The sequence below is a fragment of the Sinocyclocheilus grahami genome, unplaced genomic scaffold (genome assembly GCF_001515645.1).
Source record: "Sinocyclocheilus grahami isolate Dianchi unplaced genomic scaffold, SAMN03320097.WGS_v1.1 scaffold80.1, whole genome shotgun sequence".
Lineage (NCBI taxonomy): Eukaryota > Metazoa > Chordata > Actinopteri > Cypriniformes > Cyprinidae > Sinocyclocheilus > Sinocyclocheilus grahami.
Window position 1 is genome coordinate 1,557,615 of NW_015505259.1, and position 26,253 is coordinate 1,583,867.

Sequence of the window (26,253 nt, forward strand, 5' to 3'; positions counted from 1 at the left end):
AGAGAGAGAGAGAGAGAGAGAGAGAGAGAGAGACAACACTCAAACGCATCTGATTGGCTGAGGGTCTCTGAAACCACCCAATCAGGAAGCAGAAGAGGAGCAGGCATCTCAGCAACTGTTTTTTTAGTCTCAGTACATATAATAGCACAAGAGCTAAAGGCCCCAGAAAACCAAAAGCAAACTGTATTTTCTACATTCAGATTAAAAACAAAACAAAAAAAATCAATACACAAAGAAATATTTTCCTTTTAAAATGCATTGATCACAATGAGCTCCAACGTGTGTATGCATGGGTTCAGGAATAGAAACCACCTCTAAAATGAGGCACGACAGAGCTCATGTATGAAATAAATATCTAATTAACTAAAACTACAAATTACAAACTACAAACATTTGGCCAAAGCATATTGATTCTATGTTCTTAAAAAAAAAGCATCACAACAGTAGATTGCATAATATTCTTTTAAAAGCAATGCAGGTCATAAAAACATTGGAACTGTTGCTGTCATCTTCACAATCAAAAAGTATTACTTTGGCAAAAAGGATTTATACACTGGTTATATATATATAAACAGTTGTGATAAAAAATGCTTTGCATATTTGCCATTATGTCTTGATTTGTGGTACAGTTTCGCTGAATTAACATTCAGTTAAAACTCCAACGCTTTCTACATTTTGATACTAAAATGCTTCAGTGCATTTAAACTATTTTCATACATGCTACACTTAAAAAAAAAGTTTCGACTTTCTAAGCTTGTCCTTTGTCTCTGGACAAAGACACACATTGACTTTAGATAACCAGTTGGGTGAGTCACAGAAAGATCAGGTTTCACATAGTTCAAGGCGGACGAAAATAAAACCTGAAAACATACTAGGAAAATGTCGGACTGGCCCAATCATATGCTTGCAGTTGCCAGCAATCTCTTCAAGAACTACAAAAAAGACATTTCCTTTCTGAGGTCTTCCAAACAAACACACACACACACAGCTGTTTGACTGTTTTTAAGCATAAAAATGTTTATGTACATGGCCAGTCATAATTTTTTACAACAAAATAAGACATGTCCAACAGTTTCCCCCAAACACTATTCTTATACAAATAGTTTAACAGTTTACACTACAATCATGTATTATCTGACCCAGTCCATGCAAATAGCAGGTGGATACCAGTTCAAGAATGTGTGAATCCTATCAGGCACAGTTATGGACAGTCTTTGTTTCGGGTCCTGAAGATATCAAATTTATCAACGAACAGACAGGACAGTATGCTGCCAGAGGACCTCTAAAATAATGTAATGTGTATACGTAAAAGTAACCCTCAGTATGGAGTACGCGGCCTTGCCACAACAGCAGGCGTTTCTCACGGTTAATTTTACCCGAACAACAAATGTTAATTCTTTGCAGCGTTTTCGTTTACAGCGTTTTGTCACACACACACACACACACACATATACATATATATATATATATATATGTGTGTGTGCTATCCGCAGTAACGTGAGCGAATCATGTCGAGTTCCACTCGCTCTCGGTTGCCTTCTCTTCCTTGTCGTTTCCACTCACTTGTTGTTGAAATAAAAATGGAGGCTAAAAAAGGAAAGGCGAGTTCCCCTTAGAAATACCACCCATTTCTCATGGATGGAGTTGGGGGTTGGTTGATGGGGGAGGCGGATGTGAAGAATGAGAAAAGCAAGTCACGGTTCTCGGGGTTCGCATTATTTTCGCTTCCAAAAGAAAACACATACCAGATCAAGAAATTCTAAACACATCATAAAGTTTTCTCATAGTCAACAAGATGAAAGCAGTCTATATCAAAAACAGAGACATACATATCAGAGCACAGGGCACTGCTCAACAGGATATCTGCTTATCCCGACAAACCATCTTCTTTTAGAACAGACAAAAAAAAAATCCACTTTGTAAGTCCAACAAAGTGCCTACATAAAGTTAAACGAGGCCAAGCCAGAGTTAAGCACCTTCACACACCATACCCTATGTTCTCTGAAAATGCAGTTGATAAAATTCGATTCTGACAAGCACGGATGTTGTAAATACAAACTGTGCCATGTCTGTTTTCACATAGAAACTTGGTTTACACAAGAACAAGTAAACTAACATTAAAATGCCCTGAGTCACAGTTTCTGCCACAAAACCCGTATCATTTGTTTCTCCTATTATTTTCCAATTAAGATCACTGGCGAAGAACAATTTTTAGCGTTTTAACGCATTACTTTAAACCGTGCTAGCTTTTAAGACAGCCTCTCTCGGCTAAGCTAACAGCTAACTAAAATGATACATTTGCTCACTTTGATAGATACTGTATTATGTTAAGGGGCACGAATGATGTGAACGTGATAAATGTGCAAACCATAAAACAGCCAGCATAACAGTAGGCCGATCACTGAATGTTTACAGCGAAAAAAAACAGTTCTTAGCACGAGGTTCTTGGCAAAGTGTGATTAGGATTATGGCTACATCAAGCTAACATGCAGATCAACCAACACAGTGTTAAATCATTAAAATTACTTGATTTGATTAATTAACGTGACAGCAGAAACAATCAACCAAGAACAGTTGAAACAGAAAAGCTACAATGCGTGTTGATAAACAAGGACTGATAAACTGAGCTCCCAACTTCTGCATCAACTTTACCTAACGTTAGATGATAAAAAAGCTATTGCAATCAAAACCTACGTGGAAATAACAAAATGCCTTACCTACAGCGTCCTTCCAGCGTAATTGAAATTCAAATGCTTATTAAAGGTATTTAGTGTTTTTTTTTAATCCAACATCGATGCGAGGCAGAACAGCAGGCCTTTTCTTGCAACCTCGGTGTTTCCTGTGAACTGTACACCGCGAGGCTCTCAGGCTATCTTCCAAACTTCTCAGTGTCCCTTACGCAAGAGTTGAAAGTTTCACATTTTCTCCCATTTAAGACACTGTGCGGTCTTCAAATGTTCACGTTGAGTTGCTAAAGAATACATTAATATACAATGTTATTTTACAAAATAATAGTCGGTATTTATATGGGTATGTACAGCACTTGGTGATTCAAGACTGTGATTCAATCTCATGTCCTTTACATTTGCAGTATTGCCCATCCCCCTCTCTACACCGGCATCGCGACCGCGGCTCCCAGCGAAGCCTACACACAACCATAATACAGGGTTTCCTCCACAGCGGAACAGGGGTTCATTAGGAGGGCGGACTTTTAGCTCTAGCTCGCGCCCTCTGGTATGCTATAGGCTAGAAATGTGTCAATCGCTGTTACAAACAGGAACGCGCATATGCCGTTGGATCACTGCGTAGCTAACTGTTGTCGTAGACAGAAAAGAGGCAGAGCCTTGTTTTTGGGAGGTGGCTCACTTCTCTAGACTCAGCATTTTGCAGCGCGAGGTGGCGTTGAGAGGCTGCAGGAGTTGTAAGTTTGGAAGACTAACAGCTAGTTAAAATGGATACTCTCAAAAGAAGGGACCGAGGATTTGTGGAAAGATGTTGTTTTACTAAATACACACGCCGTGGAGTTCAATGGTCTTTCATATAAGGAATATTTTTTTCATTTATCCGTGTACAGCTGTAGCAGCACGGGGTCTCCTGGGCGCTATCGCAGGGAGCGCGATACTAGAGCGTCAACAATACTCATACTGTGAAGAGGAATATATGAGGGATCCAGGATTGGACTGAACGATTGATTTGGTGCAGGATTTCATTCTATACAATATTAACTCAGTTGGCGAACTGTGGTGCTTGATTTTAAAACGAGGAAGACTTAAGTGAGACCAAACATGGGCCAAAATTATAAACCACGCTTAGAAGGCCAACGAACCATATTAAATCACTCTGACCGTAATGGGTTTAAATGCGATTTTCGTTGAAATATGTATGTACACTTGAAGCGCTAATTCCAATATAGTATAGTTTAGAAGTTAACAAAGGAAGGCCGTTCCTGTGAGGAGCAGAAAGCGACTCGACAAAAGCGTACTTGCGTTAGTCATTACTTAATCTTAATGAAACACATTCAAGTACATTTACTTTTATATGACCTTTGGACTAGGTTTAATATACGCATAGGCTGATATTTTTATTGTTATGGATCTGGAATATGTAATGTAACTGCATGTGCCCCCGACTGAATCATGCGGCTGCGTGCGCAACTGAAGAGGACGGGCATCCGTACGCGTGTTATTCAGAATGTTAAATACATTTATGTAAATATATTTCTTAATATTGTAAATGCTGTATAATTGTATTCGTCTCTCTCTCTCTCTATATGTGGGTGTGTGTGTATATATATATATATATATATATATATATATTTTTTTTTTTTTCATTATGTACGTGTTTTGCTCATAACTTATAACAGAATTAGATATTTGATTTTTTTAATTTATATATAAGTACCCTGGGTTTGAAACACTTTATATTTATTTGATGGGTATTTTTTCTTTGTTCCTACTTTATCTAAAAGTCCAAATCAGTACAATAATAGAAGGCAACTTAAGGACATCAACTGACATAACATCTCTTTAATTTTTTCTTTTAGTTTAAAAATAAAAAAGTATATTTAGTAGTTTAACTGCCATGTCTGCCTGGGACTGGGACAGAGATTCTCTTGTTAAATGTTTCTCAGTACATTTTGGTGAAGCTTATATTGTAATAAAGCAGGTAACCATTATATATCTTTTAAGCTATTAAAATGAAATGAGCAAATATATTTAAGGTATTACAAGCTTGTCTATGTACAAGAGTACATAAAACAATTTTGAGATGTTGCATATTATTGAAAACAATTAAATCACATTATTTTGAATAAGCAGAAAGTGGTTGTTTTATTATATTTTGAGACATTTAAAAGGTTTAAGCAATGTACATTTACACAATTGTGTAAAATTTGAATTGCCAGTAGTGTAAAGACTGAGCACATGTCATGTAGTCTACAAGTTTGTGTTGCCACTAGTTCTTTCCATTACGGTTGCTGCATTGTAATTTTTTTTGTCTAAAGTAAATTAGTTTTGAGCATTCATCGTCCACACTCGCAGACAAAATTCTAGCAAATAAATTAGGTTAGACTACAGCATATATACCTGTAAAAATCACCTTCTTAACAGCAATGTCACGTTTACCAACTGTAAATGTCAAAGTTATACTGTGGTAATTTCACTTTTATATGGATGTCACAACATAACTAACTGCAGCAACATTTTGGTTATCAGATTATGTTGCAATTACGTAACCGTTACATATTATGGCTAGCTGAGTGAATTAGTGCTGATACAGTTTCTTGTTTATGAATGTCTATGTGTGCAAATAGGCTTGCTTGATATGCCATACGCCTCGCCTTGAATGTAGACGAGTAGGCAGCTGCCGTCCATGGAGGAATAATTAAGGAAAAAAAGCTGTCAATCTAGACAACACATTTCTCATAGTAGACTAACATTTTATACAAAGGAAATTGTAGTAGCATTCTTTTTTTAATGGATGCATTTAAAATATAGACCAATCTCTATGTTTGCAATCATCACAGTGGTATGAGCATTAAGTGGTGGCAGACAGCCAGGTTAATGTTGCTGTTCTATATAAGAGACAATTTCTGTAATATGAATAAGGTCACATAATACCATCATGGAGGGAGTGTTCAGGATGAAGAGTGACGGATGAGTATTGGAATTTGGCCTATGTGCCACTACATATTTAAACCATATAGTGTAACAGGAAGTCACTTCCCATGTCCAAATATGCCTACCTCCCTGCAGTACCAGAAACAATGTGTCCAAATTCACAGCAACAGTAGGCGAAAAGTACCTAGATAACTTACTACTTCCACAGAGATTCTGAAGAGGGGTATAAAATGAACACCTTAATATTCCATGATGTAAAAGTACAGGAACCGTACATGACAAGGAAGTGAAGCTACAAACAGGTTGATATTATCATCACAAAGGGATTGGGTACATTTAATTGTAAACAATAAAAAATATTCCCACAATAAAAAAAAGAAGAAACATGTTATACATTATACTTTGACAATGGCTATTTGATTTCACAATCATCAAAACATTGGGTTCTACAGGCACATTAAGTATAACACTTGCATGTGATTATAATTCATTATACATTTTTACACACTGCTATTTAACTGACATCTCCTCTTTAAGGATTTTTTTTAGCTCTATAGAAATTTAGGGACCTGTTGATAATATCAATTAGTTGTCTTCTCACGTAACTTAAGAGCTTTAAAATGCAATTATTTAAACATACCTGTTGCGTTAAACTACTGTATGTAGGCGTTTTTCCACAGGTTCACTCAGTAATTTCTTCCTTCATTAAAAAGCTGTACAAAATAAATTAAATGTAATATTTAAAAGAAAGGTTTTAAATCACATACACTTATATGAGAGGATGACAGTAATTTCATTGGCTTAATAAAAGTCACCTCATGTGGGTTGCATTGGCAGTCAAATTCTACTAATTTTATCTCAGTAATTCAACTTCTACCCTATTTTGATTGAGTAATAAATAAATCATGGCTTACTCTGCATTTCTACATGCTACACTGGTATTGGTAAGAATGTGTGATACAAGCAAAAATGTAACAATATTATCGAGACCAATATACATCACAATATACAGTTTAAGAATATTTATGAATCCAATTTCCAAGCAATGGTAGATCTAAAATTGAGATTTGTATCACTAATACTGCAATGGAACTTAATATATAGTGTTTTATTGATTACATCATCTTTATCTTGTTTTTACTGCAAGCAATGAATAAACAATACAAGTTAAGTATGTTTAGTATGATGACTTTTTTTTTGTTCTAAAGCCTCTTCTCCATTTTACATGTCGGATAACCTTCCATGACAATACTGAAAACCTTTCAGTGACTATATAGAATTCCCATTACCCCTTATAATTTAATTGAATATATTCCAAGTTCTCAATTTTTTTAATAATTTACTCCGTGTGAACACTTTTCATAAGGATTAAGTGAAAGCTGTAATGTATGTGTATTGTTTGTAAATCGGAATATTCGGCGTTGTTTGTTCTGCGTTTTGTGTGCTACTCGCAATGATAGCTAAATAGAAAGACCGTTATTTTGCGATACACTGGCATTCAATTCAAATTGCAAACTCACATTCACAACTGGAGTAAACTATGGTTTCTTTTGCTGCGATACTTGAATTTCAGAACTGCAGGAAAAACTGGCATAACCACAATAAAAACAATACACATAGTTATACTGATTAACAAAATTATAATGGTATATAACCCACCCCTAGGTATCAGTAACAGAAAATGTTTGCTTTTGTGTAAAGATGCATCCACGTTGTTAGGTGTCAGTGTAAGTCATCACAATTTTAACCAAAAATTACTGAGTGCACCATTATCGGGAGGAAAACCATGCTACTGTGGGGAAACACTGACCCCTGTTCTTTCTGTGGTACATCACAAACCTACACTTTTGAAAAGTTTTCCTCAGCATTACGGTAGTTTCCTCAAAGCAGTTTCAGACTGCCCGTGACATTATTCACCATCTCCTCTTCTCCTATGATGGCAAGTACGGTGCATGAACCTGGCTCCACCTGCACACACAAAAACAGTCCAAAATTAATTTCCAGGCTTCATCACACATCTTTAAAACGTCTTAAGCTGATGTGACACAGTGCAACTTTTTCAGCAACTTTTTTTTTAGCAATGTTCTTTTCCCATACTTTAGATCAGTCGTGGGCCCTGTGTCTCACCTGGTTGCCCTTTGATGGGAACATTGCCCAAAAAGTTGCCCCATGTATCATCAGCCTTACTCATTAGATTTTCAATTTTGTGTCAAATATGTATAATACATTAGCATATACAACTATAAACCATTAACTTATATAGTCGCTAATTTTTTATATGCTATTTTAGGTATATTGTAAACATAAAACCTATAAAATTGTACAATCCTCACACCATTTGTCATATTAAAACAATAACTGCAATGCCATGCTAAAGCATCTTTGCATAGATGTGCCACTAACCTGTGTGTGTCCAGCATCCTGTACCAGCTTTGTAGGAAGACTGAGGCTCATAGCAAGAGCCTGCAACTCCAAAAGGTGTGCCATGTTAGTGCCTTGTAACACAATCTTCTTTGCTCTAAACAGGCACGCACACACACACACACACACACACAAATGTGTGTTAGGTTTACATACTGTATATATTTTGATTCATTAGTGATTCTTTTTTTATATATATATGTCTTGGTTTAATATTTATTTTAAAAACAATAGAAGCATGAGGCCACAGTGATATCTCTTACCCAGCATGGTCCCATCTCCAGGCCATTTCCCTCCAACTGTTTTTCTCCTGCAAGGCCTGATACAAACCCACTGCAGCATGACCCACCTGCGCTGCCACCTACAGGGACACACTGCTCATCTCAAATCTATTGAAATCCGGGGACCATACACAAGACATTGTTCTCTAACAAATAAAATTAGTTGAAAAGCAAAAGTTGTGCTAGATTGACAGTATGCCCATTTCTCCAACAGTTGATGAGTGAAAAATGCAAGGCATAATAATGAAAAACTTTCTCGTAATAATTACTTATAGTTCTGATTAGTTTTACAAATTTTCCCCGTAATTATGGCTTATTGTATGCATTCACAATGCATCAGATTAAAAAGTAGAGTTAGGAGACAACTTCAAAAAACTGAACCAATTGCTTCAGAAAATGATTCAGTGCTGAAAAATCCTCACGCTGGCGACATCCTCTGGTCAAAGCCATGTAAATATAACAAGAACAAAGTAAGGCACTTTGTATATATGCCTTTATTCACAACCTTTTAGCTTTTATATGCTCAAAACATGAACACACACATTGCATGGAAAAATAAATGCCATATAATTAATTAATAAATGCATTTGACTTAATTGGTAATTTTGTTAGATTTATTTATTAGCATAAGCAGGCACCATTGTTTGTCACCATGGCAAGCTCTTCGGCTAGAGAACACTTCACACTTGTATGTAAAAGCACCTGTACACATAAGAGCTCAATTATACTAAAAGGAATATATCTGGAAAACTATTTATATAGCATCTTTTTTTTTTTCATTGCGCATATTCATGCACAACACGCTTGCGTTTCTCATTAGGAGATCTTAAATCATTATTATGAGAGAGAGACTCATTACGAGATACCAAATCATAATAAAGGTTTTTAGTTTAGACATTTTAGTCCATATTTATGAGGAAATTTCTTATTATTGTGACTTGCAGGATGACAGTTTATAACTGTGGCCAAAAAACAAGCATCAATTATAAACAAACAAAACACAAACTAAAATATCTGCTTTAAATTTGAATAACTTAAGAAATTAAATTGCATTCAGGAAATGGAAATGTGTCGATGTTTATAGATGGATTGTTTTTATTAATAAATGAAGAGAAACTGAATGGGTAATAAAACCCTAAAATACACTTTGTTTACGCATAGGCCTATGTTTAGGTTGCATACTGTTCAAAACAATTATATCACATAATATTTTGAATAGTAAGATCAAAGAAATTTTGTATTATTTTCTTATTTGTTAAGCAATTTAATTCTGTCAGTTCCAAGAACAGAATGTGACATGTTAGAGAAAACACCGATTTGTTATTGGTTTCACATTACGTTTCGACTGATGATCAGTCATGCATCAGATATAACATAATGGTCTTTTGTTCATCTTTCTGTATCAACCACTTCTATACGAAGTACATTGTAAATCTGGGAATTGTAATAAATAATATCTACCTTTCCCACACCCATGGACAGCTCCATATTTACAACAAACACCATTTTGAACATCATGTCCTCATCACCCTCTTCCTGCAAAAAAAAAATGAAATTGATTGACTGATCAAGGCTGCCTCAATTACACAGCATTCTATATTTACATCTATCTCTGTTGAGTCAAAATGTTCCTATTACAATTCATTGGCCATTCGAGCACAATTAAAATCAGTCACTGCGCTGGCAAACTTTGCTCAGGATGTCAAAATTTTGTTCAGCACGAGCTGAGAGTTGTGCACTCTTTCTTTCAAATGCTATCATTAAAACCAACAAAGTACAGACAATGTAAATAAGAAATTTATGGTGTAGTGTAGACAGCTTCATTGATTATTAACAGGAGTTTTCATGAGAGCACAAAACAAGTGAGTAATGGCTTCAGTGACTATAAAGGGAGTGCTCTTTGCGCACATTCTGTATATAATCTATTCACTATTTAAATCAAAGTAAATCAGTGGTTTGTCATATCCATTATGCCCTACACACAAAGCTGTATTTAATGTAGCATTAAACTACTTGAAATATACCTCATTCTCTAGTTTGTTGAAGTAATACATTGCAGCCTCCTCCGCAGACACATTCTGTGTGTGCAAGAGTGCCTGTAAAAGATCAATAAAAGCATCTCACTCCAAAAACCATGACATAATGTGAACAGCTTTTATGTATGTCAGATTCTGCTACAATAACAAAATTAACAAACGCATCAAGGTATTTCAAACCGTAATATCCAGTATACAAACAGTTCTGGTTCTCAAAATGGGTGCACTATATTTTGATATCTACTATGAGAAACAATCACTGTAGAGTCAAACAAAACTGCAAATGTTTAATTAATTGTAATCAGGTTTGCTGTATTTTGTGAGGTGCTGTACCTGTTTTGCTGCCTCCTCAGGTATGTCCAACTCTCTGAGCTGCTGCAGGAATACAGGGTTCACTTCCTGCTGGGACTCCATTTCTAAAATATAGAAATGCACATTATACATCCTTTATTAACATAATGTATTGTAATAGACTGTAAGCGATAAACTGTAACGTTTTAATCGAAGATAGCAGCCTATTCGTATTACAGTGTTCGAATTATAAGATGACTCACTGACGCTCTAATATATAAATAGGCTCTAGGTTGGATCACACTTAAGTTTGAATGCAAATGAACGCATTGTAGTTAACTGCGACACCTCTAATTAATGGAATTTTTTAATAGTCCAACTGAAAATAGCTCAGGACAATCGTATTTTGCAGTTTAGGGTGTTCTGGATATTGGCTCTTACCTGTTTTACTGCACTACTGCACGAGCGATTATCACCCAATGAGACTGTTAGCTTCTTAACGAGCGATTGTTTCGTCTTTTCACTCCCAAATTGGCATAAAGTCATTTGTGATATGCGATTATTTTTAACCTTTTATGTCCATTAAATGCTGCTTATAGTTTAAATAATTTATTGCAACAATAGCTTTCGGCGCAAACGTGACCTACCCATTACCGTATACACCAAGTTCAAGTGTCATGTCGGTTACAGTTCCGGGTCATATGCGCTACAAAGCTCATTGTTTAAACCGAAATGTAAAATAAGTTTTGAAGCGTTCGAACTAAATTATTTAATTTAATAACGCTATAGCCACCTGTACAGTGCAGCTAAGTCTGCCCGCGCGTTTAGACATTCATTATTTCTACATAGTGGATTGCACAAACAAATAAAAAACTACAAACATGGCGGACACGCTTGAGTCCGATGGTACGTCATCATTTTAACATCTTAAAAGCCAGACAAGTTTAAAGGGGTGTATTTTCAATGAAACTGGCCTAGAATCAAAGTTAATTGCTCCAGCTCCAGTAGTTGTAATACATCAATACCACCCTGGTTACTAGTTCAGATACTGAAGGTGACTTAAAGCTATGAGAAGATTAAGGAAATGGGGGATGGGATTAATTTAAAAGCATATGCAATAGATCAGTGGTTCCCAACCCTGGTCCTTGAGGCACCACAACACTGCACATTTTGCATGTCTTTCTATGATGCACCAATTTCAGGTCTTGGAGTCTCTGCTAATGAGCTGATGACCTGAATCAGGTGTGTTTGATTAAGGAGACATGCAAAACGTGCAGTGTTGGGGTGTTGCAGTGTTGCAGTGTCAAGGACCAGGGTTGGGAACCACAGCAATAGATAATAGAGTTTGCAGTTAGGAAGACTGGAAGAATAACAGATAGCACGTATACGTACAGTGGGTACGGAAAGTATTCAGACCCCCTTAAATTTTTCACTCTTTGTTATATTGCAGCCATTTGCTAAAATCATTTAAGTAAAAATTTTTTCCTCATTAATGTACACACAGCACCCCATATTGACAGAAAAACACAGAATTGTTGACATTTTTGCAGATTTATTGGCTGTATTAGATCAAAAGGGTGCTTCTACTAAATACTGAGCAAAGGGTCTGAATACTTAGGACCATGTGATATTTCAGTTTTTCTTTTTTAATAAATCTGCAAAAATTTCAACAATTCTGTGTTTTTCTGTCAATATGGGGTGCTGTGTGTACATTAATGAGGAAAAAAATTAACTTAAATGATTTTAGCAAATGGCTGCAATATAACAGAGTGAAAAATTTAAGGGGGTCTGAATACTTTCCATACCCACTGTACATAGAGGTGATAGCAATCCGAATGGCACTAGGCTGGGTTTATGAAGTAAGAACAGATAAAGTAATAATATGTTCTGACTCAATGGCAGTTCTTATGAGTTTACAATCATTGCAAACGAATCAAAGTGACATTTTATCAGAAATCATGATTATACAGTATAAAACAGATAGGGATAACAACTAATTTTATGTGGGCACCAGGACATGTAGGAATTCAGGGTAATGAGAAGGTAGACAAAATAACCAACGAATCCTTTGAAGCATGCAATATGAAATGGCAGACATATTGGAACAGGTTGGCACAAATGAGCATAAAGAAGAGTATCATTCATAACATAAGCAGAAGGGAACAAGACAAGTCATTTTCAAATCCTTACCAAACATTACACATTATAGGGATGCATTACATTACACATTAATGCATTAAAAAGAGAATGGAAGTGTCAAAGAAGAACAGCAGTCTTTAGGAAATAAATAATTCACAATAAGTAATGTACTAAATGATGGTCTAAATGTATGAAAACAAATTAATGTGATTGCATTAAAAAGATAAAAAATAGGATGGAATAAAATCTTTCTCTTCAGTAGGTAGTGGTAATCACCTATTAAGTTGGTTGGTCAGCAAACCGCCATAAAACCAAAAGAAGAAAGAGTGTGTTTTCTGTCTTGTTTGTTACAAGTCAACTTTTCTGTTAATTGTCTTTTGTTTAAATGTGTTTGTACAGTATGATTTTTGTTTCTTTAATTAAAAAATTTTTTAAGGAATATTTAGTGCAAAAATTAAAGTTCTGTCATCATTGACTCACTCTCTGTCCAATTTCATTCCAAGCAAGACTTTCTTCTGCAGAACACAATACATTTTGAAGAACGTTAGGATTAACACAACACTGGACCCCATTGACTTTCATTGTCTGGATTAAAAAAATAAATAAATTTTTTTTTTGAAAATACCATCTTTTTTGTTTCGCAGAAGAAAGAAATTAATACAGGGTTAAAAATACATTTAAATTATAAGTCTCCACCAATTTTCAACCAGCATTGTTACCGTGTTGATAGCTTATGTAAATTAGAGGTGCCCAAATAACTTACTATGGGCTTCTTATTGATAGAATTCTCAAGTTACCCTGAACTCCATGGTTAGCTGGATTATGTGTGTTTGATTGTGGTTGGATCTGAAATCTGCAGGATTGTAGCTCTGCAGGAGTAAGGTATGGTACCCCTTTCTTATAACATTTCCCCTATGTAGGGTCACGGGAGCACATTCCAGTGTCTCAGGCCGAAGGCAGGGAAACATCCTTGACAGGTAACCAGTCCATCACAGAGCTAACATACAAAGACACACATTCACATAGAAGGGCAATTTACATTTTCCAATTCACTTACGCCAACACTGAGAAAACATACCGATTTTATACAGAAAGGACTCCTCGCTCAACTTGGGGCTTAAATTGGGGACCTTTTTGCGATAGTATTTTAATACATTTAAATGCACAATTGTTCTTTTTGTATCACATGTACATGCATAAAATTGAAATGCTTACACATCTTTATAAAGTAAGCTATGCTAAACAAAATTGGCACCCGCATACTGTTGGAAACCCATAGAGAATACCAAGATACTTGGAAATATCTTCAGCAGGATTCTGCAGTGCTGTTTCGTGCTTCTCATCAAGTCGAACAAAGGAAGGGTGCATTGCATTTTATAAGCATTCAGTGGGCAGTGGCGTCAGTCTTACAAAGTGTCATTCTTTAAAGGTTATCACTTAATCAAAAGACAATACTGGAAATTACATTAGACTGTGAGTTCCAGTATACCTAGTACTAATAAACATTATTAATACCAAATGAGATTTAAGCACCAAGAAAAACTGGGAGAGCTCTCCAAATGTAAACTTTATTTATCCTAATTATTAAACTGATGCCATCAAGTTCACCTTGAACGCCCAACACAATGTACATTACTTTAGTTTTCATGTGATGCTATGGAAAAGACACCAGATCAAGTGATCTTTCGTTTGTATTCCCATAATTCGCATACATTCAGAACCACAAACCTATAGAACAGCTTAACATTAAACTTGTAAGCTTATTGTTAAACCTCTTTTAAAGAAGTATTCATAAGTTTTATAATAATTTACTCTTTCTGAACTTGCTAAGAAGTTTCGTAACAATTCAGTCATTATTTACATTATACTACACTAAAAATATTAGTAAATATGACAAGTCACATCTTTTCTCTGACAATTTCTATTTATCTCAAATTTGTGTTGTTCAGTGTTTGAGAACAGTCTTTGATCAAAAGAAATTAATTGCAAGGGAGTGGCCTATTTACCTATACAGTGGACCAGCACTATCGGAGCACAACTTTACATACAATACAGATCATATTTTCTCACATGAAGGCTAAAGATTTCTATTCTTTAAACGTACCTACATAAAATTTAAATTCCTTATTGATGAAATGTTAGAGGATGTGGTAAGAGATGATTAATTCATTCAATCCTATGTTGGTACCTCAAATAAAAAAAAAGCTTAAAATATACCAACAGATTAAAATGAATAAAAAAAAAAAATTGGCTAAACATTATTTGACCTGACTGGTTGAAACAGTGACACTACATGTAACAAGTCTGCTAGACTTGGTCTTACTAGTCAAGATTTAAACATTTTTAAAAGTTAACAAAACAGACTCTTTCATACTGTATTTTCCAGTGACACTTACTCGACATTATAACAATTTACAATATCCTAACAAGCTGAAATTATTCTACATCATTTTACTACAGTGTGTCAGTCATGGTATGTTTCTGCAACTCTGCAAATGCTGAATCACATTCAAATGTTACCAACAGTGAACAACTGGTAGATACAAAGCGAGGAGGTAGACAAAGCACAGAACATCTAATAGTGTTCTGCTGGAAGGTCATGACCAAGCAAGAGCTTGAGCATGTGTGCTTTTCATGATAATCCTACAGAAAAAACCCTCCAGTGTGAGTAAAATGTAGTCATATACTCAAGGCTTTTCAAAATAAAAAAGGACTGAGATGAGAATAACCCTTTTCAATATATATTAAAAAAAAAAAAATCCCAAGACCATATTTAAGTTAAAGGCTATACACCCCTTCTAACCCAACACATCACAGTACACTGTGGGTCTTAATGTATCTTTGTTAGTAAATTCCAATTTAATACAGCTAAATGGAACAGGATCTTTTTGTACGCCTGCTAAACATGGTAGCTTTGCAATTTATGCTGTACCTAAAGTACCTGTACCATGTGTTCATATAGCCCAGGTGTAGGCAAGTTTGGTCCTAGAGAGCCGCAGTCCTGCAGAGTTCAGCTCCAACCCTAATCAAACACACCTGAACAAGCTAATCAATGTCTTCAGGATTACTAAGGCTATAGGCAGGTGAGTTTTGTTTTCAGGGTTGGAGCTGAACTCTGCAGGACTGCGGCTCTCTAGGACCGAACTTGCCTACCCCTGATACAGCCACTCATCAGTGTCTTCACACTTATTACTTTCACTTTACTTTGTCCTTGATCACAAGTCTGTCACTTTATTTTCTACAGCTGCAGCAATCTGTTGAAGCCGGTAGCCGAGCTGCATCTTCTGAGCGGTGGTGTCTTCCTCTAAGGCAGTGATAATCTAACATAAACACACACATAAACATACAGGAAAAAGGAATTAAATTAGAGCACAAATACAGTACGTCCATTTTTATAAGCAGCAGAAGCGTAGTCTTTAAAAATGTATTGTTGAGGTCCAATTCTTGCTATTAGCAAACCATTAACTACGACATTTACCTCAATAAACTCCTAATGTGTTGCTTATTAACAGTTAGTAAGGTAGTTGTTAAGTTTAGGTGTTGGTAGGATTAGGGATGTAGAATATGGTCATGCAGAATATGTGCTTTTTTGTGCTTTAGTACTAATAAACAGCCAATGTAATAATAATAGACATGCTAATAAAAAACTAGTTAATAGTGAGAATTTGTCCCTATACTAAAGTGTTATCGGTAACGCTTTACGATGTCTCATTTGTAATGCATTAGCTAACATGAACAAATGAGCAATATACAACATCTTTTAAAATATTTTTTTTGTTTAAAATGTTAATTCTCTTATCCTCAGCCAGCTTGGAATTATTTGATAAAAAACACATTAAACACAGTAATATTGTCAAATATAATTTCAAATAACTATTTTATTTTAATGTATATTTAAAATGCTAATATTTAGATTTCAATTTCATTATTTAAAATGTAAAAATTGAAAATGATTTTTTTCCCTTCATGGCGAAGCTTTAAGAGCATTTTCCTTCATAAATTATTCAAACATCCCAATCTAGTGCAATAAATATTTACAATTATTATTAATGTTGAAAAGTGTTGTGCTGCTTAATATTTTTTTTTGTGGAAACCATGGTACACTTTTTACAGTATTCCTTGATGAAGACAAAAGTTCAACAGAACAGTTTGAAATATGTGTTATTTTCTTTTAATAATACAAGTTTTTACAATCACTCTATTTAATAAATCCTTGCTGAATTAAAGTATTAATTTCTTTAAAGAAAACCTAAAACCTAAAAAAGAAACACTAAACCTGTGAACAGTAGCTAGCGTATATTTTTAAAGCATACTTTATTTAATAGTGAGAATCGGTCCCTAAACTAGTTACTTACTAGCATTCATATAACTAGCATATTGGCTGTTTATTAGTACTTATAAAGGACATATTAATGCTTTATTCTGCATGACTATATTTTAGATCCCTTAATCCTTCCATACCTAAAATGAACAACTACATTACTAACTATTAATAAGCATCAAATTAAGTTTACTGAGGCAAAAGTCATAGTTATTAGTTGGTTAATAGTGAGAATTGGTCCGCAAACTAAAGTGTGACTCAATATATTAGTAAACGTTGAAATTACCATTAAGATTAATGAATGCTGTAGAAGTACATTGTTAATTCATGTTTTTTTTAGTAGTTAACTGATGCTAACAAACAACAAACTGAACCTTTTTGTAAAGTATTAGCCTAAGAGCTTATACATTGTCTTAAAATATATCTTAGCCTGTCATGACTCACCTGATCGTAGTATTTGTTGATGTACTTATAGAGCTCATGCAGGGCCACCAGGTAATTTAATTCTCCAGAGTAATTCTGACAGTCAAAACAAATGTGGAGAGTGTAAATCTTTTTAACAACAACATTTGCATGTGCTACAAAACACCATTAATAACCCCCCCATCTCTAACCCGTTACAAATTCACTTCAGTCAGTTTGACTTTTTCATATTTTACAACTGAAAGAAGGTAAACTGGTGACAGACATACCCTGGAGAGCTCAGCAAGAGCGGAGTTCATCTCCTGATCGCTGGCAGAGATGGTCTGCTTGATGTCTGCATAATAACTGTGTAAGAAAAATAGTGGGATTCAGAACAAGTTGACTTTCCAATATGGCCTTTATAGTAGTAAAGCAGTCCAGGGTAATGTTACCGTTCAACCATCTGTTTATAGCGAGGGATATCTCTGGCATACAGCAACTTATTAATAGGTGAATCCTAGATCATTAAAAGGAATACAAATTGACATTTCAGTTTTACAATCTTCAGCCATGTCAATATTCCACTCTACTGGCTTCCTGTTGCTTTCTCTGTTTGTCTCTTACCCTGCCAAGTTTATGTTCTGTGGTAGTGCAAGAGTCCATGAATGTTTGAGCAATAACTGACAGAACCGCGTCCACATTATCCGACACCTGCACATCGAAGATGAACTGAGGGTTCTTTACAATGTTGATCCAGAACCGCAGAGGCAAACTAGAACCAAAAGACAACCAAATCAGATCATCAAGAACATTTTAAACTATTACTTCACTCCTTGGTGGATACTTGATTGTTTTAACACTGTTAGGGCTTTCAATATCTAATTCTATCATAAAGTACCTCCATTAAATACTTAGGATAAAGCCATAGTTCACACAAAATAGAAACTTTTGTTCATCTTCGGGACACAAATAAAGATATTATTAATTCTCTTAACATTTTTGTCTATCCATTCAAAGTCCAAACAACTATTTTACACAGAAAATGAACAAAAGTCTTAGTTTGGAACCTCATGAGTGCAAGTCAATTTTTGTTAAAGATCACAGGTCACTATAAAAAAGGTGACCAAAGAAAAAAAAGATGAAAATGAATGAGTTATTTTTGTGGACATGCATTAACCTAGAAGTTACACCACCATTTCCGGATTGTCTTTTAGCATTTTCTATGGTTAAATCTTTTACAAAGTTAATTTGTACCTGTTAGTCTTCCAGATGTGAATAGTTTCAGAGTCTGAAATGCCATGGCGCACTGCCTGATCATCGAGCAAGTCAAAGAAATATTTAATTGCCAGAGGAACTGGTTGACTAGTGCTTAGAATAACTGTGAACAGATCATCCACAAACTTCTGCAGTGTACCCTACAGAAAGACAAAGACACAACATGTAAAACGGTGCATGTATTCAGCCATACCTACTGGAAAGAGTTGTGCATAACTGGTATGAGTTTGGCATCTCCTTTATGCTTTTGTATATATCTTTAGGGTGTGTAAACACACGTTTAAGCTACCTTCATTGACAGTAACCGTGTGAGATAGATCTCAGGTATTGTCTTGGCTCTTTCTCGTTCTTTTAAACTGCCTCGTCTGTGTTTGGGTAACTCTGGCTCCTCGCTGGCCTTCACTAGATGCCACATTCTCACTCCTCCCTCATCTGCATCCTCTAGCATGGGTGTCTCTTTTTAGGGAGAATAAAAGATGTATATTCAGGTGTTGAAAAGAGAACACACAATAAAGCCTCATTCATTTTTTTTTTTTAAACAATACTGTAGTGTTTCAAGATTAGATAAAAAAAAAACAACCCTGTGTGTATGTCTGTGTGTATCTTTGAACATGAATACTTTGCATAGTCACATGCAATATATTGTACTCACTCTCCCCTGCAATGTAATCATGGGTATCATGGTGAATATGTTTGCTATGGCGCGGCACCAAAGCTACAGTTGCTCCATCTGGAACCTGAATTCCCCAAAATACATGAAGAATAGAAGTTAAAACATAAAAATGTTACCTATAATTTGTCATGTTACTGCGGAATATTTGACATGCGTACATGAATTTAATACAAGCCACTCAAATGAGGATAGTCCCAATTCAGTCCCCCACTTTCAAAAAAGGCATATTTCTGTTGATCAAATTCGCATGACCACCTTGAATCCAATGCAAAAACATGCGTTGGAAATTTCAATCCTCATGCAAAATTCCAAATTGCACTGATTTCTATTGAAATAACTGGATTTCGCCCAGAAAATTTCACCCAGCAATGGTTCATGTGCCTGCACCTTCAATTTTTCCATAGGCTTTCTCAGTAAGAGGATTTATAAGGCATTGTTTTTTTTGTAAAGCACTTGACTTGAGTGGTATACAGCAATGTGTTTTTTGAAGATTGCATTGTACCTTATAATGCTGGAGCGTGTTGAGGCGTTTCCAGTTGCCCTGAACCACAGATGTTAGATCTTCATCTGAGAGGATTAGGTGACCTGCTACACCAGAGCGCCATTCTGGGAATGTCCAAGGAACAATGAAAACCACATGTAAAGTCAAAGACATGTAAAGTTTGAAAAGAAACAAAGAATGAAAGAATGAATGAATACAACATAGAAAGGACACAGTTGATATGTATGAGAGAGTGCAGACATGTATGAACATTCTCACCTAGGTCCACAGAGTCAGCGTGTGGTCTATGAGAGTATGAGGTGCCCTTGTACACCTGGTCTAGTATCTTCTCCTTCACCTGGGTTATAGTGTCACAGTCTAAAACTTTCGCAGCAACTGGCTGAGCCTCATTCACACCTATTCCCTGCATCAAGACATTCACTGTCTAAAGTGAAGAAAGAATTAGAGAGAGAAAGTATTTTTTTTTTAAATCACATTTCCATTATCTACATTTTATATAAGCACAAAAAAAATCCACCTATGATTCTGTAATAAATCTTTAAACTGATTTGTTTATTGTAAATATCCCAGTTGATTTTCCATTTCCCTTCAAGACGATGGGTTCTGGTTAATAATGATCGGTTATAATCTTAAAATTGCACATCTTTCACCTCTACCATAAAACCAGCAATGTTTTGCTGAAAAATTACATTTAATTATCTGAACCCTTTGCTTTTTCTATTGGCAGCCAGTTTATCAGAACCAGAGAACTGGATCTAAACTAGGCAACTACAATCATCCTTCAATTATATTCATAAGACAGAAACACAGGGTTTAGAAACTTACTGTGAGAACAATTTTAATTCTATATTAATACACTGATGAGCCAAAACATTAGGACCACCTGTCTAACATGCTGTTAGCCCTCCTTGTGCTGCTGAAACAGCACTCACCCACCAAGTTATGGACTCCCTGAAGGTGTCCTGTGGTATCTTGGCACCAAAACATTATCAGTAGATTGGTTGAGCCACCATGGATTGGACTGGTTGGTCCAGCACTTGCCACAGATGCTTAGTCAGATCAACATCTAAAGAATTTGGAAATCAGGACAACACTCAAACTCTTCATTACCCTTCTTTAAACCACTCCTGAACAATGTGTGCATTGTAGCAGGGTGCAATATCCTACTGAAAGAGGCCACTGCCATCAGAGAATGCCACTGTCATGAAAGGTTTACCTGGACTGCAATGAGGTTTATGTTGGTGGCATGTGGCGTGTAAACATGAATGGCAAGAAACAAGGTTTCTCAGCAGAACAATGCCCAGAGCTTCACAGACCCTCAAGCAGCTTGTCAACTTCTTGCAGTGCAACCTGGTGTCAATAAATCCCCAAATAAACGTGATGCAAAAGAGAACAGGACTCATCAGACCAGAAAACATTCTTCCACTGCCCCAAGGTCAGTTCTCTTGTTTGTGTACCCATTCTAGGGGCTTTCGGCTCTGGACAGGGGTCATCATGGACACTCTGATCAGTCTACATCTACACAGAACCATTATTAAAATTGTCGACACATGGACCTTCAATCATCAAAGAGCCCTGGACGCCCTACATGCGGTCACCACTTTGTGGTTTGACCCTCCTCAGACCACTGTTGGTAAGTTCTCAAAAATGCTGCTCAGGAGCACCCTACAAGCATTGCTGTTCCAACAATTTGGCCCTTGTCAGTTTGCACTCAGATCTTTATTCCTGCCCATTTCTCCTGCACCAATACACTGACTAAATGAACTGATTGTTCATTTACAATATAAATTACCTAGACTTTCACTTTTTTTAGAAGATGATTAACAATACTCACTTTACCTATGAGTGGTCATAATGTTTTGGCTCATCAGTGTATGTAACACTATTTTACAGTATCCTTCTTTGTTATACATGTTACAGGTACTTACTACAGTAATAACAGTAAATAAGTCATAATTACAAGCAAATAACACCAAACCAAACTCTAATCCTAACCCTATACACCAGGGGTGCCCAACCCTGCTCCTGGCGATCGACTGTCCTGCAAAGTTTAGCTCCAACTCTAATCAAACGCACCTGCCTTTAATTTTTGAGTGATCCTGAAGACCTTAATTAGTTGCTTCAGGTGTGTTTGATTAGGGTTGGAGCTGAACTTTGCAGGACAGTCGATCGCCAGGAGCAGGGTTGGGCACCCCTGCTATACACCTTAGTCAGGTTAGATGCCATGTTAAATTTAAAGGGATAGTTCGCCCAAAAATGTTCGTTCCAAACCTGTAAGACCTTCGTTCATCTTCGGAACACAAATTAAGATATTTTTGATGGAATCTGAGAGCTCTCTGACCCTCCATAGACAGCAAGGATATTACCACGATCAATGCACAGAAACACAGTGTAGCATCTGGACCACTCCAACACACAATATATATTTTGTTAGCTAGATTTCACAAATACTTTGTAACACCCCAGGACGCCGAACAAGACCCTGGTTTCATGGTAACCCGATACATTTACAACCTTGTGGAATGCGAGCCGGCTCTCATTCTGCTTTCTCAACTAGTTATGGTTAATTATTCATATTTCCCCATGAGCTGATTCGCTACAACAGAAAGGACATCGGTAAAATAGTAGTCCATGTGACATCAGGGGTTCAACTGTAATTTTATGACGCTATGAGAATACATTTTCTGCGCAAAGAAAACAATAATAACATAACTTACTCAACAATTCTTCTCCCCGAGTTCAGTAGACAGCATGCGCATGCTGAACGTAAACAACGCTGATTACGTTGATTACGTTCTGGGGTATTCTCAAAATGGCAGAAGACAGTAACTCGGGGAGAAGATTTGTTGAATAAATTATGTTTTATTCTTTTCTTTGCGCACAAAATGTATTCTTGTAGCTTCGTAAAATTACGGTTGAACCCCTGATGTCACATGGACTCTTTTACCGATGTCCTTGTTACGTTTCTGTGTGTTGATCGTGGTAATATCCTTGCTGTCATTGGGTGAACTAAACCTTTAACGCAGATGAAAAACAAGTCTGTAAGGGACAGGCTTACACTCTTTACAATAACACACACTGTACAAAAGATTCTAGATCCCATAATATTCCCAACTGACAACTTTCAAAACTGTTTTCTGGAGTTTTTTGTCTTTTTTTTAATTAGCTGAACAATCAGTATGTTGTTAAACAACAGCAGAATCCATTAAACACACTGTACTTCTATCCCTCACAGCTTCATTTTTATTCCTCTCCAAAATTAAATATGGTGCTACCTTCACTAAGTTCTACTTATTGGTGTAATTACACTAACAATGACACCTTAAAATAATGTGTAACCAAACATTGTGATAGTTTAAGTGTGGACACAATCTGTGAGCTAAGATGGAGAATTTCAGTCATATTGAAACAATTTTTTTTACAAAAGATTTCTGGCAGAAGCAAATTAGACTAATGCACTAAATGCACTGTGCAATAAAGAGACTGAGTTCATGATAAAGAAATAAAAAAAATTCTAACCAGAGTGTGGTATTCCAGATCCTCTCTTAGCAAGCGGTTATCATTTAAGGTGTATTTGGCTTTGCCAGTCACTGCATCCACGGGTCCTTTATCCACCTGGTGTTTAATTGCTCTAAAGAGCATGTACAGAGGCTCACCAGCTGAATGCTGAACACAGGGAGCAGAAATACAATCATTTACAAAATACAACATGGATAATCTACTCAAAAAGAAAAAAAAAAAGAAATTATTTTAAAATTCTATCAACTGTCATCAGATCTTCAAGGGCCTCAATGTTAAACTATCCTGCAATCTTAATTAGGACATTCTCGGGTATTAGGAGGCTAATTACATTCTTGGACAATTGTTTTACACTGTTCTAATCACATTTTTCAGAAATGCAAAAATAATTTGTAAGTGTCTCACCTATAATGCATCTCATTTTATCCACAGTAAATGTATGTATTAAAAACCAACCAATCCTACCAATTTTCATACGCACCCTTAAGAAAGAATAGAGGCAGATGGATATCCAGTTTGTCAGGAGCTTTTCAACTACCGTCTCAGTTCTGAGAAGACAAATCAAGTCTCAGTCACACAGACACTTTTTTTAGAACAGTGAATATTATTAAATTAGTACTTCTAATATCAGTTACTTACCTCCGGAGCATGAGTTTAGGGTTTTTGGCAATATACTGTTCCACCAGATCATTCAACAGTGTTTTGAGTATGTCAGTGAAATACTCTAGTTTACTGTGAAGAGCCACAGTGAGCAAAGAGGCCACATATCCTCTGTCTCTAGGTGAAAATGTCCTCTGGCTCTCAAGAGTGTGGATAAACTGTAGGAAAGAAACATGCGAGAACGAATATAAAAAGATGGAAAGAGTTATCATTTAGTGCAGGGGTGCCCAATCCTGTTCCTGGAGATCGACCTACCAGTTGAAATCCAACCTTGAATCAACACACCTGTCTCTAATTATTAAGTGCTCCAGAAAATCTTAATAAGCAGCTTCAGTTGTGTTTGGGTTAAAGCTGAACTTTGCAGGAAGGTAGATCTCCAGGAACAGGACTGGCCACCCCTAATTTAGCGTATCCATTCACAGACTCATATGCAACTTTTATAAAAACTGCAAACATTCAGTGATGCTCAAGAAGGCAAAACAATGCATTAAAGAGAACTGAAATTTATGGAGTGTAATTTTTTTCTTCTTTCTTGTTTTGATTAAAGGTCTTGTTTAATTTAGTACCGAGTACTCAAAAAGCTATAATAGTTATTTACTTGTTTCCCAGAGGACAAAATAAGTACAAATTACCCTGATCATCAGGTTTAAAAAGAAACCTACTTAATGCATGTTGCCTTTCTGAGCATCAGTAAATGTTTGCATCTTTTATAATGGGAGTGTTTTGAGTCCTTCAGTTGTCCTCTATTTGAATTTGAGATGAACACTGATTAGCAACACTGTTACTGTTGGAAAGGGTTTCAAATATACAGAAGACTATCACATAAAACATAAAAATAGTCATGGATCATCCAGGTAATTTGTTTATTATTTAGTCACATGGACTATATGAAAACATCTGTTATGTGATAATAATATTGCCCCTGTTACAGTGTAATTACACAAATAAGTACTGATTAATATCAATTAACAACATTTACTTATTATATGGTTATGGTTTGCTTTAGGGTTAGTTACTTTAATTATGCATAATTTACTGTTGTTTTTGCAGAACATTTAACATGTAACAAGGACACTGTAAAATGACATGCTAAATGTTAAAATGCTAATGTTAAAAAATCCTAGTTTTTAATTTCATGTCTAAGAATGTGAATTTCTTGTTTGTAAATTGACCTCTGTAACACCATAACATATTACTGAAGTCAGAACCACCACTGCTCTTTCCAATGAACATGTCAAATCTGCCAATGTACTTCCAAGTGTTCGGAAAACTGTGCTAAAGAGAATCTGAGGGGATGGAGAAGTGAGCTGGGGGGCAAAATCCATAGCCAGAGACTTGGTTTAAAAAAGAAAAAGGCCAATCACCGTCAAATACATTGCAGAGGAGGCTTTGGTATATCAACCAATCCTCGTAGAGACATACTTTACATAAAAATAGTTAGAAATTCTCCTGCTAATGATCTAGCAATTACTTTAATTATGGAGGGTTGAGATATTAAATATTTGATCACCATTAATTTTACCATGCTGCCATTCAAGCTTCAGCTAAAAAAAAAAAAAAAAAAAAAGACAACGACTTTGCACCTAAGCTGGACATATAGCTTAAGTTAGTTGGCTACAGCAATCATCTTCATTAAATGTGCTCTTTTAACCCTGGACAGCAGGATGGATTTTTTCTTCAAGTGATAGGCGAGTCAAATTAGATTTATATTGTCTTGCTATAAATGTGTAAAGACATGTTCTTAATTTTCTTTGTCAATACGTGACAAAAAAAAAACTATAATTTTAAAGCAGTTAAGCAAAAACAAATAAACAAACAAAAATTATCAGGAGGGGATCGCAGATCCTTACAATCACAAAGCAAAAATTCCTGGTATACACAGGGTGTTAACAGCAGAGGCGGACAGTAACTAAGTACATTTACTTGAGTATTGTACTTAAGTACACTTTTTGAGTATCTGTACTTTACTTGAGTATTATTTTTTCTGGAAACTTATGACTTTAACTTCACTACATTTGAAAGACAAATATTGTACTTTTCACTCCACTACATTTCTATCAAGATCCTCGAAGTAGAAAGTCGTTAGCAGCTTTGAAAGTCAGTGGGTGATTTTTT

The 26,253-nt window shown here is 35.8% G+C and overlaps 3 protein-coding genes and 1 long non-coding RNA gene across 8 annotated transcripts in view; 1 reads left to right on the top strand and 3 right to left on the bottom strand.

Annotated features, from left to right (window-relative positions):
* setd5 (SET domain containing 5) overlaps positions 1–3,149 on the bottom strand; it is a 57,465-nt gene extending 54,316 nt beyond the window's left edge. The window contains exons 1-2 of one of the 2 annotated variants that reach the window (XM_016273664.1): positions 3,084–3,149; positions 2,718–2,971 (exon numbers count right to left, since the gene is read on the bottom strand). The gene's annotated coding sequence lies outside the window, so the exon portion shown is untranslated. Of the gene's footprint in view, positions 1–2,717 lie in introns of both variants that reach the window. The other variant, XM_016273663.1, reaches the window with a different exon arrangement.
* Positions 3,150–5,921: 2,772 nt separating this feature from the next.
* Positions 5,922–11,439, bottom strand: LOC107586347 (probable peptidyl-tRNA hydrolase 2). Its single transcript, XM_016273665.1, has 7 exons — positions 11,089–11,439; positions 10,690–10,772; positions 10,345–10,416; positions 9,782–9,856; positions 8,303–8,400; positions 8,022–8,136; positions 5,922–7,586 (listed from the first exon to the last, which is right to left on the bottom strand). Exons 2-7 carry the CDS (start codon positions 10,768–10,770, stop codon positions 7,500–7,502), a joined length of 528 nt encoding a protein of 175 aa, XP_016129151.1. The 5' UTR covers positions 10,771–10,772; positions 11,089–11,439; the 3' UTR covers positions 5,922–7,499.
* A 4,177-nt stretch (positions 11,440–15,616) lies between these two features.
* Positions 15,617–25,127, top strand: LOC107586350 (uncharacterized). Its single transcript, XR_001609348.1, has 3 exons — positions 15,617–15,633; positions 20,687–20,689; positions 25,070–25,127. It is a non-coding gene; the product is annotated as an uncharacterized lncRNA (long non-coding RNA).
* The window catches only part of plxnb1b (plexin b1b), a 49,826-nt gene continuing 39,464 nt past the window's right edge, over positions 15,892–26,253 (bottom strand). For all 4 annotated transcript variants that reach the window (XM_016273668.1, XM_016273669.1, XM_016273666.1 and 1 more), the window contains exons 26-38: positions 24,118–24,296; positions 23,960–24,026; positions 23,479–23,625; positions 20,218–20,383; positions 19,960–20,063; positions 19,437–19,521; positions 19,074–19,240; positions 18,764–18,924; positions 18,134–18,281; positions 17,962–18,026; positions 17,800–17,875; positions 17,552–17,626; positions 15,892–16,106 (exon numbers count right to left, since the gene is read on the bottom strand). In XM_016273668.1, coding sequence (XP_016129154.1) covers positions 16,002–16,106; positions 17,552–17,626; positions 17,800–17,875; positions 17,962–18,026; positions 18,134–18,281; positions 18,764–18,924; positions 19,074–19,240; positions 19,437–19,521; positions 19,960–20,063; positions 20,218–20,383; positions 23,479–23,625; positions 23,960–24,026; positions 24,118–24,296 — 1,545 coding nt within the window. In that variant the 3' untranslated portion in view covers positions 15,892–16,001. The remainder of the gene's footprint in view (positions 16,107–17,551; positions 17,627–17,799; positions 17,876–17,961; positions 18,027–18,133; positions 18,282–18,763; positions 18,925–19,073; positions 19,241–19,436; positions 19,522–19,959; positions 20,064–20,217; positions 20,384–23,478; positions 23,626–23,959; positions 24,027–24,117; positions 24,297–26,253) is intronic.

Coding starts and splice junctions, on each gene's coding strand:
- LOC107586347 (XM_016273665.1), bottom strand. CDS start 10,770: ATGGAGTCCCAGCAGGAAGTGAACCCTGTATTCCTGCAGCAGCTCAGA. Junction 8,401..9,781: donor TGTCCATGGGTGTGGGAAAG/GTAGATATTATT, acceptor GTGTCCCTGTAG/GTGGCAGCGCAGGTGGGTCA. Junction 8,137..8,302: donor TGGAGATGGGACCATGCTGG/GTAAGAGATATC, acceptor GTGCCTGTTTAG/AGCAAAGAAGATTGTGTTAC.